The 20186-nt window shown below is 38.6% G+C and overlaps 2 protein-coding genes across 3 annotated transcripts in view; both read left to right on the forward strand.

The window, feature by feature from the left end:
* Nucleotides 1-348: 348 nt before the first annotated feature.
* On the forward strand, nucleotides 349-10607 carry LOC112559843 (histidine N-acetyltransferase-like). Its single transcript, XM_025231297.1, has 9 exons — nucleotides 349-989; nucleotides 1412-1426; nucleotides 1941-2148; nucleotides 2552-2785; nucleotides 3122-5609; nucleotides 6163-6200; nucleotides 8165-8425; nucleotides 8575-8808; nucleotides 9066-10607. Exons 3-5 carry the CDS (start codon nucleotides 1972-1974, stop codon nucleotides 3734-3736), a joined length of 1026 nt encoding a protein of 341 aa, XP_025087082.1. The 5' UTR covers nucleotides 349-989; nucleotides 1412-1426; nucleotides 1941-1971; the 3' UTR covers nucleotides 3737-5609; nucleotides 6163-6200; nucleotides 8165-8425; nucleotides 8575-8808; nucleotides 9066-10607.
* A 1774-nt stretch (nucleotides 10608-12381) lies between these two features.
* LOC112559842 (histidine N-acetyltransferase-like) overlaps nucleotides 12382-20186 on the forward strand; it is a 33160-nt gene continuing 25355 nt past the window's right edge. The window contains exons 1-3 of one of the 2 annotated variants that reach the window (XM_025231295.1): nucleotides 12382-12764; nucleotides 14963-15216; nucleotides 19904-20137. In XM_025231295.1, coding sequence (XP_025087080.1) covers nucleotides 15040-15216; nucleotides 19904-20137 — 411 coding nt within the window. In that variant the 5' untranslated portion in view covers nucleotides 12382-12764; nucleotides 14963-15039. The remainder of the gene's footprint in view (nucleotides 12765-14962; nucleotides 15217-19903; nucleotides 20138-20186) is intronic. The other variant, XM_025231296.1, reaches the window with a different exon arrangement.

The following is a 20186-nucleotide window of genomic DNA, read 5'->3' on the forward strand; positions in this document are numbered from 1 at the left end:
AAGTTTTGATGGTGAGCTGTCACAGCGAGCTTTCTGCACAGTAAAAGCAGGTGTGATAGATTAACACTGTGCATCTCTCTGAAACTAGCTTGTGACCGTTAGTGTGATGCTTTAACAAGAGTTGTCAATATGGAACCATATTTCTGTCTGCAAAAGTTAAGCCACGCCACCAAAGCTTTACAGTTGAGCTTCCATAAAAAAAAACATCGTACAAACTCTCAACTACTTTTTATAAGAAAACTGTTAATCATTTTTAACCACTACCCCTACTCCACTACATGTAAACGTAATTAACATAGTTTAACATAGATCAACAGACACGTGTGTTTTCTATCAGTGTGTATATCGTCGTATTTCATAATTATATTTATCCTAAGGTCTATTTTAAAAGTGTTTGCAAATCAAGACTTAAACAGCATTTCTTCTATTTTAGACATTTACACCTGTTGAGCTGACATCATTTGATGTTCGTCTGAAAGTAGGTAAAACTGCAACGCGTTTACCGGAAATACGAAAATTTTCTAATAATGACATGCCATCTATCATGTCCTGTGAGGACGGCCGCCTGCACCGTATCTTCCCAGAAGGAATTATTCTCGATCAGAAGTCATGCAGACTGATGGGAGCTGACGTGCCCCTCATCACCGACACCTGCACAAACATGGAGTTTACCGAAGCAATAGAGCAATCTACCTGAAGAAATCTGATTTTATTTTTAGCAAGGGCGAGTGCAGCGATTCGTGGTACGTCATGCATTGTTTCGTGTATGACGTGTCTTGTGTCTGACGTCTTGTGTGCGTCATTTGTTCCACGTCACTTGGAGCTGTAAAAGACGTCATAGATAAGAGAAAAGCTCTCAAAATGGCTGAGCGGGAAAACACCGCCATCTTCTTTAAAACTCCCTCAGTGACATTCCTCTTCATCTTCATCGTCCTCTGCGGGGTCTCGTCGAACGTTGTACTGTGTGTGTACTACACTAAATAACAGAGGTCAGTGATCGTTTTCATGTGTGGTGACTTTTGTTGGGATCTCATTTACTATTAGACATTACATTTTCTTAAAAGCTTTTACAAATCTACAAATCTACATGTCCAACAAACCTGTTGAATATTCTTTTCCCTTACCAACAAAAACCACCGAGAGAAATATAGAATTCATTGATGGTAACTGGTGAAAGCGGAAGAATAAGCTTTTAACAAAAACATATTGTTGTAAGAAACGAACTTTAAAAACGTACCTATGTAAACAATAATAAATAAGTGCATAAATTATCTCGCTGAAGCATTATTCAAATATTAGCTTTCATGATGAGCACGGACTAAGAAAGGATTCGTATAGACACAAATTATGTAATTGTTGTAAAAAAGTTGGCTCACTACAAGTTACCCGTTTTTCTCTAATCTTTGTACAGGATAAAGGTAGAAAAGTACAGTGATACCTCGGTTCTCGAACGCCTTGACTTTCGACCAAATCGGTATTCGACCAGGAAATTCGAGAAAATTTTGTCTTGGAATCCGAACAAATATTTGGAACTCGAACATCCGATGAGCAGTTACCCTCTGTTTTTATTGAAGAGGACTCCCCTTCAAAACAATAACCATCCCCCTTCCCTCCTCCCTCCACATTCATTCCCTCCTGCCATAAAGTTTGGTACAGGTACAGTAAATGAAACACAATTTACTGTACTGTACAGTACATTTTTTTTTTTTTTTGTTTTTTTGTTTTAATAAATACACTTTTATTTCTTATTTCTTGTTGAGACTCATGTTTTTCTACATATTATATACAAATTAGTGCAGTAAATAGGCATTTTCTGGGGCTTGGAACGAATTAATCCAGTTTCCATTATTTCCTATAGGTTTCATTGCTTCGGTTCTCGAACAATTTGGTTCTCGACCGTCCTCCCGGAACGAATTATGTTCGAGAACCGAGGTATCACTGTACTGACTTTTCACCTCATTCCTTGTCGACATGGAGCAGATCCCATCAGATGAAGAAGTTCGTGTGGCATCGCTGGCTGACCGAGACTCAGTCGTGGCGATAGCCGATGATGTCCATCACGGAACCGATTCTCTTCCTGCCACCTACCCCTATCTTGTGAAAGGACCAAGCATTCGTGGCTACCTTTACAAAAAAGGGGGCAAAACTGTACGACTTACTATATATATCTAGAGAGAGATCACCGATTTTAAATACATTCCTACATAATCGTTTTTTTTAAGCCAAAATAGTTTTTACATTGCAAGTTTAAGTGGAAATGTGATGGTTGGTCCTTGCTCACTAATCAGATGCTCCAAATGTTATTGTTTTTTAAGTACCATAGAATCTAAGGTCCGCAGGTAGAATGTGTTACAGAGGCAATCCCCGCTAGCTGCTTTAAAGTCTGAAAATTTGATTCCTGCGTGTATAGTGTTTACTTTTTTTATTTAAAATATGTAATCAAATCGTAAGAAATCTTTATTAAATATTCTAGTTTTCGTCGGTTATCAAGACAAATTACATGCAACATGTAGTGAATTTTATTAATTGTATCTAAACACCTTTGATTCAGATAGCATTTCTGAACACTCAGCTGATAGACGGAGGAAAGACGCTGTTATACAGCGCAGCAAGAGTGTCGGAAGAATACAGAGGAAGTGGAGTCTTAGGGAGATTTCATAGACTAATTCGTAACAAATATATCGGGACACCTAAACTTTGCTACAAGGCCTTTGCAGTCTTTGATATCATCATGGCAACAATTGGACAGAAGCTTCTAAAGACGAACAGACATGTCACCGAGAAAGTATGTTACACCTTGAGAATGTCAGAATGTATGTTAATGTTTCGTGGAAGTAAAGTATTTCTAATTTTCACAAAAATAAGTTTACACTTCTAACAAACAATTTTTTTTCAAATAATCTATTTGCTTAAGGTGCTATGACGTTTCTAAATGGACAATGAGATGTATAGATGGATTCAGTTTTGGTACTTTTAGAAGTGATTTAATAAAGTTATAGATGTAGGTTTCTGTTAGAATTGTATTAAGTAATGTAGAAATATATTTGTAATGATTTTAGCCTAATATCTATTTCTAAATTGTTTACAAATCAACACTTAAACATCATTACTTCTATTTCAGACACTTACAACTGTTGAGCTGACATCATTTGATGTTAGTTTCAAAGCTGCAACACGTTTTCCGGAATTAAAAATGCTCTGTAATGACGACATGACATCTATCATGTCTTGTGAGGACGGCCGCCTTCGCCATCTCTTCCCAGATGGAAGAATTATTCTCGATCAGAAGCCATACCGACTGATGGCAGCTAACGTGCCCCTCATCACCAACACCTGCACACACCGCGTCTTCCTGGCTACAGACGCCAAGAGTCCTCCCTTGGACACAGGCTTGCTGTCTGTCCCTACAGTCCTGTCTGCAGGAAGCTACTTCGCTTGCAGTAAAGGTACCTGGTACATAACAGATGTTTACGGCGAGGGAAGTGAAGAAGAGCTGCGCGCGCATATCACGTGGCACCTGTTGCGATCGGCTGACGTAGGAAACGGAAATGTTGTCTTCAGCATCTTTCACACCAGAGGGTTGGCTGACTTTCTCACAGACCTGGGCAAGACCTTTCCACTGAGGACATCAAGTGTGTCCTACAAGAAACCGATCGTGTTCGAAGAAGAATTTTGTCAAAGGTGGAACGATCCCGTTACCATTTCGCATGTGAACAGCAGTCACCCTATTGTGTAGTACAGCACCAGGGAATTCTGATCTTTTTCGTTTTTGCTGCCATTTTTGTTATTGTGGATGGGATGGTTCCTTCTGCTTTTTTATTTCTGACTTTTGTGTATTTATTTATTTTGGGGGAGGGGAAAAACGATTTAATCGCATTTACAAGTCTCTGGGTAAAATTAGCTCGATTTTAGCATTAGTTTTTAGCTTTCCCATGTCGTGAACCTTTTAGTCCATCAGATCATTGTTTTAAATTTACTGCATGTATTCAATTCACCAGCTCACTCCGTGTGACCATTCAGGCAGGGCTTCTGCTTACGCAAAAAATTGCGTACTGTACGCATTAAAAGTTCGGAGGACCCCTTCAATTTTCGTCAATGGGGTCCCCTTCAAATTTGGGCAAAGAACAGGGACCCCTTAAAAATCTGAAGAAGGGGTCCCTGGGACCCCAAAGAATTTAGCCTTAGCAGAAGCCCTGATTCAGGTCTATCTCGGTAAAAGTTACGGGACCCCTGACTTTTCGGTTTTCGATGTTGCTAGTGTAACAAAGTCCCTACCGCAACATAGATTCTCACCAACACATACACAAAAGTCTTGTTCTCAAATACTTTCACTCACACATTCCGGACATCTGCGGAAGAGACTATGTTAAATCAGACTACAAGGACCAGCTTACAGACAATAACGATGACACTGAAGAAGATGTACCTCTTGTTCCAGTTCATCGTTTGAACGAAGAATTGAGACATGAACTAGACATGGACACTGATAGTCGTTCATAAAAAGCAAACGTGTTTTGCTAACATGGTAGGGCACTAAGAACTTACAAATATCCACTGGTAGGAACCTTTTGTATCGTGAAATAATATAGTTTGCTGTGCTTTATCAGCACGTCAACTTTAGTGCAATTTCACTGTTAGAAGTACCCGTTGCAAAGGATTGCTGAAAAAAAATTTAAATGGCCTTCGCGACACTCGAGCCTGTATAATGCAATTTGGGGAGTAGAGGGTTACCTGTACTATTAAATGTAAGGTCAAAACGATTTTTAAAACAAAACAGCACAGCTCACATTTCCCAGCTAAGAGTTGTTTTATGGTGGTGGGTCACATGTGTGAACATTTTTGCAAACTGAAATGTAAAATACACTCCTTTATATCTTTCAACGTAATTCTTATCAAAGGCTACATCTGATGTCATCCACAATGTGTGTCCCACAGGAGCGTCGGAAACTCCAAGAACTGCGAATGTTTACTTTTAAACGCTATTTTTTTTTTAAATCAAAGAAGTTTCCCATTCGAAATATATTTCCAAGCTTTTTTCCGACATATATGCAAGCGCGTGCATCTGTCTGTGTGCGCGTGCGACGTACGATGCAGTGACCGCCAGCTGACTTGTAGCCTTAAAATAACCGTCGCTTTTACGTTAATGCTCTTTGCTGAAGCCGTCAACACGAAGCAGAGTAGCAGACGACACTAGCTCTCCTGCTGACGGAGGCGCAAGAGAACAAAACTTACAGTCTGCGTTTAGCCACATGAAGTTGTCTTATTGTTGATTTAAGTACATTGTTATATTGTTCTCCAGACTCCATACAAAATAATACTCAAACTTCAAACTTAGCGGAGAAGTAACTTAAAACAGGTTGACACTCTGTGGGTATTTCTATCTGTAAGTGTGTGTGTGTACTTTAAAATTCGATCATGAGGTCAAGGTCGATAAAGAACATCAGGGTTAGGAAACTTTTGACAATAGTGTGCATGTGACATCGACATCGTATTTTTTCTAGTTCTTCTGAGTAATAAAATGAGGCTGATAACTTTTAACAGACACTTGCTTTTTCACTTTGGAGCTGCTTCATTCCAGGTTGTAAAAAAATCTCTAAGACGTCATCGAGGTTTGTGTTGTATCCGGCCTATCACGTTTCTATTTCCAAAATTGCACATTTTTTAAATGCCTGAACGTTTTAATTAGTGTTAAAATAACTGATCTACAACTAATGTTTAAAGGGCTGCTGGGTCTACTTCAAGCGGACTAGCCGCCATTGGAAGTGGTGAGGCCGGTGTACAATGACTTCACGCACCTTTCGTCTGTCTGAATAGTCCTCACTGTGTACCGCATATTCTCATTAAATACAAATACCAACTTTAGTCACCAAGCTAAAATCTTTATTTTAAAAGCCAGTTCTACTTATACTATCTAATTATTATTATTTGTTATACATTGAAACGTGCTCCCTACAGGAGCATTGTAATTTTACTTTGCTTCGTCGGGTGTTCTCCTTAAGATGTACACAGGAAACTCGGTGTATGCAAGACGTCTGCTTGTCTAACGTAAACTTTGATTGGTCAGTTACATCAATTGTCTATGACATCCCTCACGTGACTGGCTAGTGATACATAATGACCTGGCATATATATTTAATTCTGTTGGGTTTCTTCTCTCAATAGGAACAGCTGCCGACTCCACGCGAAATCTTCTAAAACAAGTTTGTCTTTTTTGTCATCTGTATAAATTCTAGTTACTGACTACACGTTTGTGTGTGTGTCTATTTTGTGATTGTGCGGGTGCCCGTGGTTTATTATAAAAAATGAACATGTTCTTTTGTTGTTGTTTTTTTTTTTCGCTTCTGTTGTCATTCAGAGGTTTACTTCTTTCAAACATTTTGGGCCTCATTTATTTCATCTAATACACAAAGTGAATTGATACTTTATTAAGCTAGGATATCGCACTGAACACTTGTGAAAATATTCAGGAAAAAATTGTATTTTTACTTCGACAGCAGTCGAGTCAGTGACTGTCATGTTGGGTTTTTTTTCCAAGCTGTTCCAGTGTAGGGTCTCTTTTGTATGGTTCCGATGAAAATTAAACGACACTAAAATGATAGTTTGACAACTGTTGATATACTGTCATTATTCATTTCATGGTTGATTGTTTTTGTTGTTTTAAAATAAAATAAGTAAAAAAAACACACTAAACGAACACACCAGACAGCACGTTCGTTGTGTGCATCATATGAGAGTTTGAGAAGACATTTTTCATTTCAGTACAAGTCAAGTACCTGTCTCTTATTTTATTTGTAACCAGATCAACCAAAAATACTTGAATAATTATAGGTTTATGCTTAACATAAAGTTTGAGCAATAAACATAGGCTTACATATTAAATTCATGATTGCCGTGATCTCAGGACTCGTCAGATTAGCTACAGACCTCACCAGGCGTGATCATGACTGTAACGAATCCGTTCGCGCAATGTAATACATTGTTAAACTTTACAAAGCCACTAACTCATCCACTTGCATCCATTCAGGCAAAAATGAAATATAACACATAAGAAAAACAATTAAGCTAAACAGAAAAACCATGTTAATAAAACAGAGCTATATGACAATGTATAGAAATCATACAAACATCTTTCAAAACTCTCATGACATCGTGATCGTAGGACCGTGGACCTGCATCCACTGTTGAATCTGGATCAGCCCCTTTTCCATCCCCATCCCCCTCTAACTCTAGGCCCTCTACTTCCCTGCTGGTTAGCTGGTCACCTTATGTAATGGGGATTTACTGTAATACATGAACTCAGATGAACTATTCTTAACTATCCTATAAGGATTTTTATATAACAATAAATAAAGGATACCTTCGCCTACACAGAGATGATTTAAGATGCTTCTTATGCTGTAAACCAGTGTCAGAGTTTTTAAATCAAGAATAGAAAATACAAGCGAATTTTATATAAAAGCGAGAGACCAAGGGGAAGAATATATTGGAACATTTCAGTCATTGTAGATCGCCGTGTTTATGTGCGTTTCATATCACTCATTATTTCATAAGAAAGATTTCAGACTAGTGAAGCAAATGCGTTTGTGTTCTCAATAGGCACAAGGTTGGTTACTAGTCCAACAAAGCAATGCACTTACGGTAATTATATTATTAATATCAAAACTCGTTGAATTCCATCTTCGTGATGCTCTTCCGAAAGTCTGGTCGTCTTCTTGTTCACCGAGACTGACCGCGGAGAACTTCGCAGGAGGCCAAGAGTGAGTCTCGACAGACAGACATCAGTCCCCCATCTACTTCCGTGTTCATACTGTCTTTGGCATCACAAGGGGTGAAAAGGAATAGTATGAAGAAGACTCACACACCTAACATTTAGTGATGGTGTATAACAAAGAAAGTGAGAGATCACAATGTTGCATTCACAGCTTCTGAATAACTGACTTTTGGATGTGACTCCTACTAGGTGTCTGCATTTAGTTAAGTTTGTTTATTAGTATTGCTGTAATAGAACAAACAGAAGATTGTGTTGTTGTTATGACAACGTTACTGCAAAAAGACGAGAAGCAATGACAATATTTTGTTTTCACGGCAATTACAAACTTTCTATTGTAAAAAACGTGTCTTTCACTACAATGTGTATGGAATGTGTGTTTCATCTCTTTTACAGGGTACAGGGTACAGCTAACCCCTACTGAGTTTTCACAACACAACTCGAGAACATTCCCTGTCACAAAACGCGGCTGTCAGTGACATGGAGCAGATCCCATCAGATGAAGAAGTTTGTGTGGCATCTCTGGCTGACCGAGACTCAGTCGTGGCGATAGCCGATGATGTCCATGAAGGAACCGATTATCTCCCTGCCACCTACCCGTCTCTTGTAGAAGGACCCGGCGTTCGTGGCTACCTTTACAAAAAAGGGGGAAAAACTGTATGAATAGTTATTTGACATCTATTTCAAATAATTTACATTACTTTATGATAATTATTAGTCTTCTTCAGTCAAGACATTTTTATATTAAGTGTAATTACATGTAACACGTAGTAAATTTTATAAATTATCTTTATGCTTTGATGCAGATTGCATTTTTACACACTCAGCTGTTAGACGGAGGAAGGACGCTATTGCAGAGTGCAGGAAGAGTAGCGGAGGAATACAGAGGAAGTGGAGTCTTTGGGAGATTTCGAAGACTAATTCGTAGCAAATACTTCGGGTCACCTAATCTTTGCTACATTGTCTTTACAGTCACTGATATCACTATGACAGCGATTGGACAGAAGCTTCTAAGGACACACCGACAGGTGGCTGAGAAAGTACGTTAGACCTTGAGAATGTTAGAGTGCTTCTAATTCTTACAAAAGTAACAAGACAACATTAAAGCAATAAAATGTCCGAAGAATGCATTTGCTTAAGTTTATAATTGCGCAGTGTGATATAAAATGTTTCTATATGTTTATAGAAGCAATTGTAGCTAAAGGTAATAGATAATGTTTTAAAGGAAAATGTAGAAATATTTTATGTACTGTAAGATAAAGCAACTCAAGACATGAATAACAATCATCTATTTCAGAAAATAACAAGTGTCGATCTGACATCATTTGATATTAGTTTTAAAGTTGGTAAAACTTCAACACCTTTTCCGGGATTAAGAACACTATCTAAGAACGATATGACATCTATCATGTCTTGTGAGGACGGCCGCCTTCACCATCTCTTCCCAGATGGAATAATTATTCTCGATCATAAGCCATACCGACTGATGGCAGCTAACGTGCCCCTCATCACCAACACCTGCACACACCGCGTCTTCCTGGCTACAGACGACAAGAGTCCTCCCTTGGACACAGGCTTGCTGTCTGTCCCTACAGTCCTGTCTGCAGGAAGCTACTTCGCTTGCAGTAAAGGTACACGGTACATAATAGACCTTTTCGGCGAGGGGAGGGAAGAAGAGCTGCGCGCGCATATCACGTGGCACCTGTTACGAGCAGCTAACGTAGGAAACGGAAATGTCGTCGTCAACATCTTTCACACCAGAGAGTTGGATGACATTATCACAGACCTGAGCAAGACTTTTCCACTGAGAACATCAAGTGTGTCCTACAAGAAGCTGATCGCATTAGAGCAAGATGTTTGAAATTTTAGTTTGTTTTATACTTTGATTGTTGCTGTTGTTTTTACATTTTGATATGTTTCTTATTTTTGGTTGACCTAAGATTTTTTTCTATTTTGCTATCAATATGATTGGTCTAAAATCATCTTAAATAGGGATGTTTCTGGAGAAAGTTTTTATGATATTAGGATCAGTATCTTTCAAACAAGATTTTATCATAGTGCAACCGTGAAATTAGCTTGATAAATATTTCTATTTAATACCCCAACAACTTTTATTTCACAGTTCTATAAGTCTATATAGACTATATAGACTATATAGACGCATATGCGTGTAACATGCATTTCAGTTTCTAAATTAACAACTGAAATGCCGCAACATATTCGTACACAGCTCAGATTTAAAGAAACTACTGAAAGGACTATAACTGGTAACTGGTTGTCTGCATGTAGGTCTATGAATAATGACAAATATTTGCAAATCACTCACTTATACCTTTGGTTACGAGAGTATTCACAAACGGTGATGTCACACATGTTGCATTCTTTATTGTTATCATACATGTCTCTCTAGTAGAACAAGTCAAATCAGGGGTGGAGAATCCCATGATTTGGATTGTAATCACTGTATAATAATAATAATATCACTGTATAATAATAATAGTGTTAGCAAAGTAGCTCATTCCCTATAATTAGACGGTTTTCTTTCTCTTTTATTGTTTTACCAGCAAACATAACAGAGATGTAACTTTTCTATGTTTAATATTATTTAACTAGATTATTTGTATGTGTAGGAAACTCCTGACAGTTTATTTGAATATACTTCAAAAAACTAGTTTGTATTAAGTGCTCACAGATATTTACTTTTAGTTTGTTTGGCTTTTTATTTTACTTTCTTTATTGTGCTATGAAGGTATCATGTCACTATGTCTAGAGTGTATCTTTATGTATAACTAGATTATTTTTAAGTTATATAAAACACAATTATATTTTCTAAAGTATACACATCTCTTGAAGGATCTTTCAATGTCATTATGCAAGTGGACATAGTGTCTGTCTGTGTGTGTGTGTGTGTACGTACGCTCGTGTGTTATACTGGCTTGTAAGAAAGGACAGAACATAAAGACTAAGAGACAGACACACCAGCTAAGTCTATTCTTCTGTAATTTTATTAATTTTATTAAGTTTCATAAATATTCGTGAAATGCTGGCGTGAATAACCATTAGTGGACACTGGGAAGAAGTCGCATAAACGATATCGTCAAGCTTATAAACAGATCTCTCGAGTCTGTGATATGATTTATTGTTTTATTCACCACACACACACACACCTGGTAAAAGATCGGAACTCGACAAATACATTTAAAAAACAAACGACAGAAATCATCCATAATTTAGCAGCCGGAGCATCCATCACCTAATACTGAGCAGGAGATTTCTCTTTGTACAATACAGAACAAAGTAAAACACCAACATGAACATCAGAGGACACAGGCTCTCGTACTGAAGGAGGCTGAACACATCAATCTTTACAGCCGGCGCTTGACCTCACAGAGTTCATGTAATGCTGATGACTATATTAAACCAAATAGTAAAGTCCATTTCAACGATTGCTGACAGTCGTAGTTATTAGCTGAGTCTTGGCATCTCAGATGTTATGAGTGTGTCGACTGCTAAACAGGGCATGACACCTCTACACTTCTCACCCAGTCGGTCCGATTTGTAGGATTCTTTATGTCTAAAAAAGTAAATAAATAAAAATAATTAATGGGACGTGCAGTGTATTACAACTATTATTTAGTAACAATCATTTAGAGTGACTGTTCATTTCAGAATGTGCCAGTCAATAGTACAACTGGCATTCCTTCAGTCACATGCGAGTAACGAGCTGACATCGTCTGATTCTTGTTTTAATGTGAAAACGAAATCATTTATTCTAGAAAGAAAAACAAACTCTAGTAATTTCATCTTGTCTATCGTGTTTTGCGAGTGTGTAGTCGACCTGCTCCATCTCTTGCCAGACGGAAGAATTATTGGAGAAAGGAATCCATAGAGAGTAATGTCAGAGATAAAGCCCCACATTAAAACGTTTTTGGTTGTGTTATTTCGTACATTAAAGTCGTTGCCAATTAGAAATAATTTTTAAGTGCTATTCCAAAATGTATGCAGGTGCCTACGTGTGTGTGTGTGTGTGTGTGTGTGTGTGCTACATCACAGTTTCCAGTACACGACCGTCAGAACAAAAGTGCAGAACGAGAAGCTTGTGATGTTTACTTTGTCAGAGCATGGACTGACCCAGCACATCGTGCTCACCCTGACCTTTAACCTTAAAATGACTCCGGCTCTTTTGCTAACTTCTGTGCTTAAACCGTTATTAAGCAAGATCTCGTACTGACGAAGGTGCGAACAATCAATTATTACGGATAGCTTTCGGCCGAATGCAGTTTACATAATGTCAATTTAATGACATTGTTCTGCAGACACCGTACAAAGTAAAGGAAGGCGGATATCCGGGTGATTAGAGCGCTAGCCCATAGATAAATGAAATCGTTAACATTTCACCCCGAAACGACAAGAAAAGGTAAGGGGATGACCATGACCATTTTAAAAAACAGTAAAAAATTTCAATTGCAAACTTAGCTCATAACTAACTGTAAACTTTAAATTCTGTTCTACTGTTTTAGTATTTATCTGTCTCTTTCCCCTCCACTCTCTCACTGTGTTCAACATTGATATTGTACTCTTTGGTCCTAAAGAATAATAGTCTTGGGCGATAGTGGGCAGGTCCTGCATAACCAGACCAGTCCAGTCCACCTTCTTTCTATGGCCATTGTAGTGTCCACCCTCCAAGGTTCCTTTCGTTTCGACAAAACACAGTACACACTAGCCCTCTACAGAAGGTGGGGATTCATTGCTGAAAGGACACATGGGGCAATTGTTTCCTAATGATTCGTGTATGCAAGACGTCTGTTACCCTACACGAACCTGTGATTGGTCAGTTACATCACGTGGCGTTGATTCCATTAACACACTGGCCTATGATATTGTTCATGTAACTGTCTAATTACATAAAAGGACCTGGCATACGTTTTATATTCTGTCTGGTTTCGTCGCTCAGAAGGAACAGCGGCCGATTCCACGCTAAGGACTTTTATAACAAGTATGTCTCTTTTTCTGTCATTAATCTATTGTCTTATACTGTGTGCATCTCGTGAGTATTTGGGAAGATAATTCCCTTTTCAGTAGCACGGCAGTCGAGTAAGTACCAGTCATTCAGTTCATTTTTAATCTTTTTTTTTTCAAAACGGCATCTTTATCAAAATGTTTGTCGTTGGAAACATCTGATGAAGGTTTGTCGGGTGTTCCTATTGCAAACTATATCCAAACTATGGAGCGTGGAGTTTAGTTAAACCAGCGATGAACTATTTCCTAAATTTCTTTGCATGCTGATGCTTACTTGCTGAATTTTATTGGCTTTTATCTCGAAAACTATTTTCTTTTTTTAAAAAAACCTTAAAGGATAAATGTTGTCCCAACCTATACAGTGCGCTTATAAAAGTAGCTGCACAGATGTCAATTATACAGTGTTAGGCATTGTGTTAAATGTTTATATTAAAACTAACCCTATAAACCCTATGTCCAAGACTATAAGCTATAATTTTATTTTGAAAGGTAGTTTTCTATTAAACTACTCGAGGTTTAAGACACATCTGATCTCAATTCTAAAGATTCATGGTTGGTTCAAAAAATATTTCGAAGAAGAAGCATTAACTGATGAAATGTTATGATTTGTCTTTGATAGTAGCAAACATTCAGTACATTGGAGGTTAGCTAATAGAGAAAACACAATTATGCTCCCATACGGATGGCCTATCCTGTCGACAAATCACAGGACTAACATCTTCAGGTGAAAAAGATACACCAGCTACGGGTGTTTCGGACAGATACCCCAGATCAAGAGAAGTATAGTCAATAACTTTCACCCCAAGCTTCAAAAGATCACGTGGGGGTCTCGATTACTTGGATAACTGGCAGGAGATAGACCAGAATTGAAACCCCGCAATGTAATGACAGAGACATCTACTCCGGCATCACTGAAGACGTTGACACCTTTCCGCTCCACGTGTTCTACAGTCTCGCCCTCATCCTGTGAAAACTCTCACCGACTCCGACGACTGTACTGCTGAAGCCTGACATTTTCACAGGCTAGTGTTGGTACAGCAGCTAATAATTTTTCAGATGCTGGTTGCTGTTGGGCCTAAAGCGAGGCGATTCTGTGTAGGCGACTGTCCAACTCGACTGTCACGCATTTATTACCTCCCCTACCACCACTCTGAAAAGTTCTCTCCAGGATAACAATCGTTCTTTCCAGTGTGATCACTTTCATCGCCGCTAGTAGGCTTGAAGATTGACAGTGCCTCATTTACCTTCGATAGGATCCTGAAATAATAAAAGATCGCTACCTAAGCTTTCTGAAACTTTTACCGTTGATACAGAGGATGTCATACTGTCAGCAGGCATAAACGGATAAACGGACGAGGATGAGGATGGTCATGGAGTCACGGATTTTAATTTCACTTTCTTTAGGCAGAAAAAGGCTATGAAGACAAGCTGTTCTTTTCAATAACTCTGAAAGACATAACAGATAAAGCATAGCACTGACACTGAGCATAGGACTGGGGTCAGGGGGATCGCTGGACATCGAGTCTTGAAGTACACAGAGGTTGATACGGCGATATTAGATAATCCATGACGATTTTCATACAAAAGCACATAACACTTACATAGAGTGAATCAGTACACTGAATCATATCAATTAAGCCACATCAGCCCAGAAATTATCTAAAAAGTTTCTTTTCACGGAGCTTAGAAACACGTGCCACCTCCAGTGACAGAAAAAGAGGCCGCGTGTAACTTTCCCTTTGTTTCCTTCTGTAAATTAACGTTTACGTTTTATATCCGTCGTCGATTGTCAAGAATGGACGTTTGATATTTTCCTTGAAATTCCGATGCTTTCCTTTTAATTTTAAAACAAGAAAAAAAGTAGGAGAAAGAAATATAACACATACAGAGTGAAACTATATAAATGTGAATTCTTTTAAACAAGAATGGAAGCTTAGGCTGTGACGTGGCTTTTAGGTGTGACTCCTACTAGGTGTCTGCATTTACTTTATTTATTTAGTTAATTAATTAGTTACTATTACTGTAATAGAACCAAAAGAACGTTGTGTCGTTGTTAGTGCAAGGCTTCCCCAAACCATAAGAAAAAAGAAATATTTGTGTGTGTGTGTTCATGGCAGTTACAAACGGTCAAAAGGTCGCTTCAATACAACAATGTGTGTCTCATCTATTTCACAGGGTACAGCTAGCCCCTACTGAATTTTCACGTGACATCTCGAGAACATTCCCTGTCGACAGACGCGGCTGTCAGTGACATGGAGCAGATCCCATCAGATGAAGAAGTTTGTGTGGCATCGCTGGCTGACCGAGACTCAGTCGTGGCCATAGACGATGACGTGTACAGCGGCCTGGATAACCTCCCTGACACCTACCCGTCTCTTGTGGAAGGACCCGGCGTTCGTGGCTACCTTTACAAAAAAGGAGGCAGAACTGTAGGTTTATTTTTTGGACATCTATTTCAGATAATTTTCCCACATTCCTACCTAATTATAAACCTTCTTCAGCTTAGACATTTTTATATTAAACGTGAAAGTGAAAAATTGGAATGTACATATTCGGAATGTATTAACTGTTATTTATCATCAACTCTAGCGTTTCATTTCATAATATCAGTTTTGTTAAAGCTGCATTTATATTCGCAAACTGGTTTTCTATTTAAAAGATAACAAAAGCAGGAGTAAGACATGCGTCTTTCTCAATATATCCAGTTGTCAGTGGCCAACAAAGACAATCAGATGAAACACATTGCATCAACAACATCTAATGGTTTGTCCGTCAGATTTAATTACACGTGACCTGAATCCACCTCATCCCTCAGACAACTATTTTAAAAATTACCATTCACTTGCTCATTCTTTGAGAGCACTGTGACTGTAGCTTATTGTAGTTTATTCTACACATACTGTGTATATGGTAGTTAGGAAAATGCCACAACTATCTTTTTTAAGGTGAAGCAAACAGTATGATTTCCTACTTTGTATTTTATTAAAATTTTAGTTCAAAGAAGTCACGAAAGTTTTTAATATTTTAAAATGATATATACTTCTGTGTCGAATTTGTAGCATTATGTATTAAAATTTATATGTTACATTCAATCAGTATATCAACTGAGTATAAGATGTACTTTACATTTAATTATTTTCAAAATATCAGTGTATTTTGTTTTTAGTTTAAGGATTAAGGAATCTATTTTCATCAAAAAGTGAAATTGCACCTAACTTGACCTGATCAGTTGGCAGTCTGTGCGAGTTAAGAATCATTTTGTATAATATCATATATCGGCAATAACATTTAAAGAACAGATTAAAGAGAAATGGGTTTTTCTTTACGAGGCTTGATCCGCGCTGTTACAGGTAATAGTAGAAATTTATAAACTATGTTTTTGGTAATAATATGACCAGGTTTCGTGTCATAATATAAAACATGTTACATTTTTGTAATCAGTAAAGAATAATAATAATCAAAAACATGTAAATATTTACTTACATAGATTCCAAAATTCTTTTTAACTTGTATTTAAAAAAATGGTCCTCCACTAAAGATGCTACAATGACGGTTGCCTTGTCTGTTTATCTGGTAACTTTAGGTGCAACACGAAAATCTCTCAATTAAATCTGAAGCTAACACCTGGCAATGCATCCATAGACAGAGAAACTTCAGGTGTAAAAGACCTTGTGTGCGAGTTGGTTGGTTCGTAGTTTTCTTCGCAAATGCCATCAAACCTACATTGGACTGAAAATTGTAGGAACCAAAGCAGTTGATCACCAAACTATGTTTTAGCAAAGCCATGTGTACGCTACAAGAAACTAATTATAATATGGTTCGTCAAAAAAACTCCTATTCTTTAAATTATCTGGTCTGTAACTAGATTTTTATATCCGGTTTGATACAGGTTGGATTTATACCACGGGAACTCACAGATGGAGGGAGAACGCTAGTTGCGGAATGCAGCAAGAATGTCAGTAAAGTGAATACAGAGGGAGTGGAATGTACGCGGGCGTTTTCAAAGACTGGTCCTTCGCCAATATATCCAGTCACATGACACATTTGGTTTCTTGCGTTTTACAGAGTGATAATACAACATGGCAGTTAATGCACAGAGACTTCTGAGAACATATAGAAATGTATCCGAGAAGGTGTGTATATGGTTTATAGATTTCAACCATAAGAACATTTCAAACTGTTTTTTGTAAGTAATTTTAGTAAAGTGATGAATAGCAGTCAATATCTAAACTGTTATTGTAGTAATTCACTGTAACAAAGAAGTGAATAATTTAGATGTTTTAAAAGCTCTTTGTGCTACAACTTATTTAATATTAATGGTTCAAATGCTAATACCACATCATTCGGTTTCCAGCCTGTCTGACATGCGTCGAGGCTGACTTCTTCTGATTTTAGTATTCCCATTGGAAAACGGAATCCGATAATCCAGGAATGAGAATCTCTAGCGATGATATACTTCTATCATTACTAGCGAGTCTCTAGACCGACATCCTGCATCTCTTTTTCGAACAGAGGAATGATTCTGGACTGGAAGCATACCGAGCGATGCCAGAGAACGTCCCCATCATCACCAACACCTGCACCCCCATCGCGTTTTTGTGGCAACGTAACAGACGGCCGAGAGTGTTCCCACTTTGAACAGGGCTCGAATTCTCTCCCTCGGCATCCTCTCGCAGGTAAGTGACTGCCAGGTGTAGGAGTAGGTACTAAAAGCTGTTACTCAGCAGATGTTTTTGGTGACGGAAGTGAGGACGAGCTGCGTGCGCACATTCACGTGGCACATTCTGCGTTTGCTAACGTGGAACGGCAACGGTGGCTAGACAGACAGATGCGGTACTGTCTTTTACAGGATTCCAGAAGCTTGGATCGAAGAAATGCATGGCCAGACCTGGGAAAGCGCTTCTTCCACCCCCCCCCCCCCCCCCCCCCCCCCCCCCCTTAGAAAATCAAAATCTGCCTTTTTTAAACAAGTAATTTCATTCGAAAAAAAAGACAAGCTGAAGAGCAGCGTTCTCTAAGCTAGTACAACTGGCATTCCTTTCAGTCACATGCTTAGTAACGAGCTACATCGTCTGATTGTAGTTTAATGTTGAAAACGAAATCATGTATTCCAGAAATAAAAACGAACATAGTAATTTCATCTTGTCTTATTCGTGTTTGCGAGTTGGTAGTCGACCTGCTCTAGATATATCTCTTATTAGACGGAAGAATTATTGGAGGAAAGGAATCCATAGAGAGTAATGTCAGAGTGTAAAGCCCCACATTTTACCAAGGGCATACATCCGATGTCATCCCCCAGTGTGAGGTCCGTTGTGAGATGAAGAGCAAACCCACGGAGCATGTTCAACAGAAGTGTAGCACCTTTAGGAACTGCTAATGCCCTCCTTTAAAACGTTTTCGGTTGTCTTTTCTTCGTACATTTAAAGTCAGTTGCCATAAGAAATATTTTTCAAGTGCTATTCAAATCCAAATGTATGCAGGTGCCTACGTGTGTGTGTCGTGTAATAGTGTGCTACATCACAGTTTCCAGTACATGTCAGAGCAAAAAGTGCAGAACGAGAAGCTTGATGATGTTTACTTTGCCCAGAACATGGACTGACCTGCACGTCGTGCCCCCCCCCCCTGACCTTTATCCTTTAAATGACTTCCGGCTTTTTTTCTAACCTCTGTGCTTAAACCGTAATTAAGCACAGCTCTCGTACTGAGAGCGATGCAAACAATCAATTATTACCGGACTGCTTTCGGCCGAATGCAGTTTACATAATGTCAATTGAATAATTATTCTCCTGCATGACACCGTACAAAGTATAGGATAGCGGATATTCCGGGTGGTTAGAGCGCTAGCCCTGAGATAAAAATGATATTGTTAACTATGGTACATCCAGAAAACGACAAGAAAAGGTAAGGGGATGACCATAACCATTTTATGAAAAAATAAAAATATTTCATTGCAAAACTTAGCTCATAACTAACTGTAAATTTAGGTTCTGCTCTACCTGCAGTATCAAAGTATTTATCTTTATTACCCCCTCCATCTCTCACTGTGTGTTCAACATTGATATTGTATTCTTTGGGTCCTGCAGAATAATAGCTGGGCGATAGTGGGCAGGTCCTGCATAACCAGACCAGTCAGTCCACCTTTCTTTCTATGGCCATATGTAGTGTCCACCACCACAACAACTCCAATGGTCCTTCCGTTCGACAAAACACAGTTACACACTACCCTCTACAGAGGTGGGGATTCATTGCTGAAAAGGACACATGGGGCAATTGTTTCCTAATGATTCGTGTATGTAAGACGTCTGTTACCCTACACGAACATGTGATTGTCAGTATACATCACGTGGCGTTGATCTCGATTAACACACTGCTCTATGATATTGTTGATTGCATCTAATCTAATTACATAAAAGACCTTTTTTGCATATGTTTTATAGCTCTGTTGTTTCGTTGCTCCTAAGGAACAGCTTAGCCGGCTACTTGAATTTTCACGTGACATCTCGAGAACATTTCTTGTCGACAGACGCGGGCTGTCAGCGACATGGAGCAACGATCCCATCAGATGAAGAAGTTTGTGTGGCATCGCGGCTGAACCGAGACCAGTCGTGGCGATAGCCGATGACGGATAGGGCGGCCTGGATTATCTCCCTCACCTACCCGTCTCTTGTGGAAGGGACCTGGCGTTTCGTGGCTACACTCTACAAACAAGGAGGCAGAACTGTAAGCATAATTTTATTGACATCGGTATTTCAGATAATTTAAATAATCTTCATACATAAATGTTTATAAATATTCTTCAGTCAAGACATTTTTGATATATTTTGAGTGAAACTGAAAAATTGTAAGTCGCCCTTAGTAGTGAAAGAACGTAGATAATCCGAATGATCAGCTGTTATCTAAGTATAATCGATTCTTAAGTTTCAAGGTCTTAAACAGGCCATTACTGCGTTAATGTTCGCAAACTGGCTTATTCCGTGTACACAACTTGACCGTTTCCCCTCTTTGAAAAATAATTTTCCAATCGTAAAAAATACGTCTTCTTAAATATATCAAGTTGCCATATCTCAGCAAACTACATGTAACACGTAGTGAATTTTATAAATTGTCTACACGCAGATTGCATTTCTGCACACTAGGCTGATAGATGGAGGAAGGACGCTATTGCAGAGTGCAGCAAGAGTAGTGGAGGAATACAGAGGAAGTGGAGTCTTTGGGAGATTTCGTAGACTAATTCGTAGCAAGTACATCGGGTCATCTAATCTTTGCTACATTGCCTTAACGGTCTCTGATATCACCATGAACACGATTGGACAGAAGCTTCTAAGGACACACCGACAGGTGACCGAGAAAGTACGTTAGAGCTTGAGAATGTCGGAACGTTTCAAATGTTTTATGTAAA

The sequence above is a fragment of the Pomacea canaliculata genome, linkage group LG3, assembly GCF_003073045.1.
Source record: "Pomacea canaliculata isolate SZHN2017 linkage group LG3, ASM307304v1, whole genome shotgun sequence".
Lineage (NCBI taxonomy): Eukaryota > Metazoa > Mollusca > Gastropoda > Architaenioglossa > Ampullariidae > Pomacea > Pomacea canaliculata.

Bases quoted from the DNA above. Each gene is read 5' to 3' on its own strand.
- LOC112559843 (XM_025231297.1), top strand. From the start codon at position 1,972: ATGGAGCAGATCCCATCAGATGAAGAAGTTCGTGTGGCATCGCTGGCT. The intron at 2,149-2,551 runs GTACGACTTACT...CCTTTGATTCAG, and splicing joins ACAAAAAAGGGGGCAAAACT to ATAGCATTTCTGAACACTCA. The intron at 2,786-3,121 runs GTATGTTACACC...CTTCTATTTCAG, and splicing joins ACAGACATGTCACCGAGAAA to ACACTTACAACTGTTGAGCT.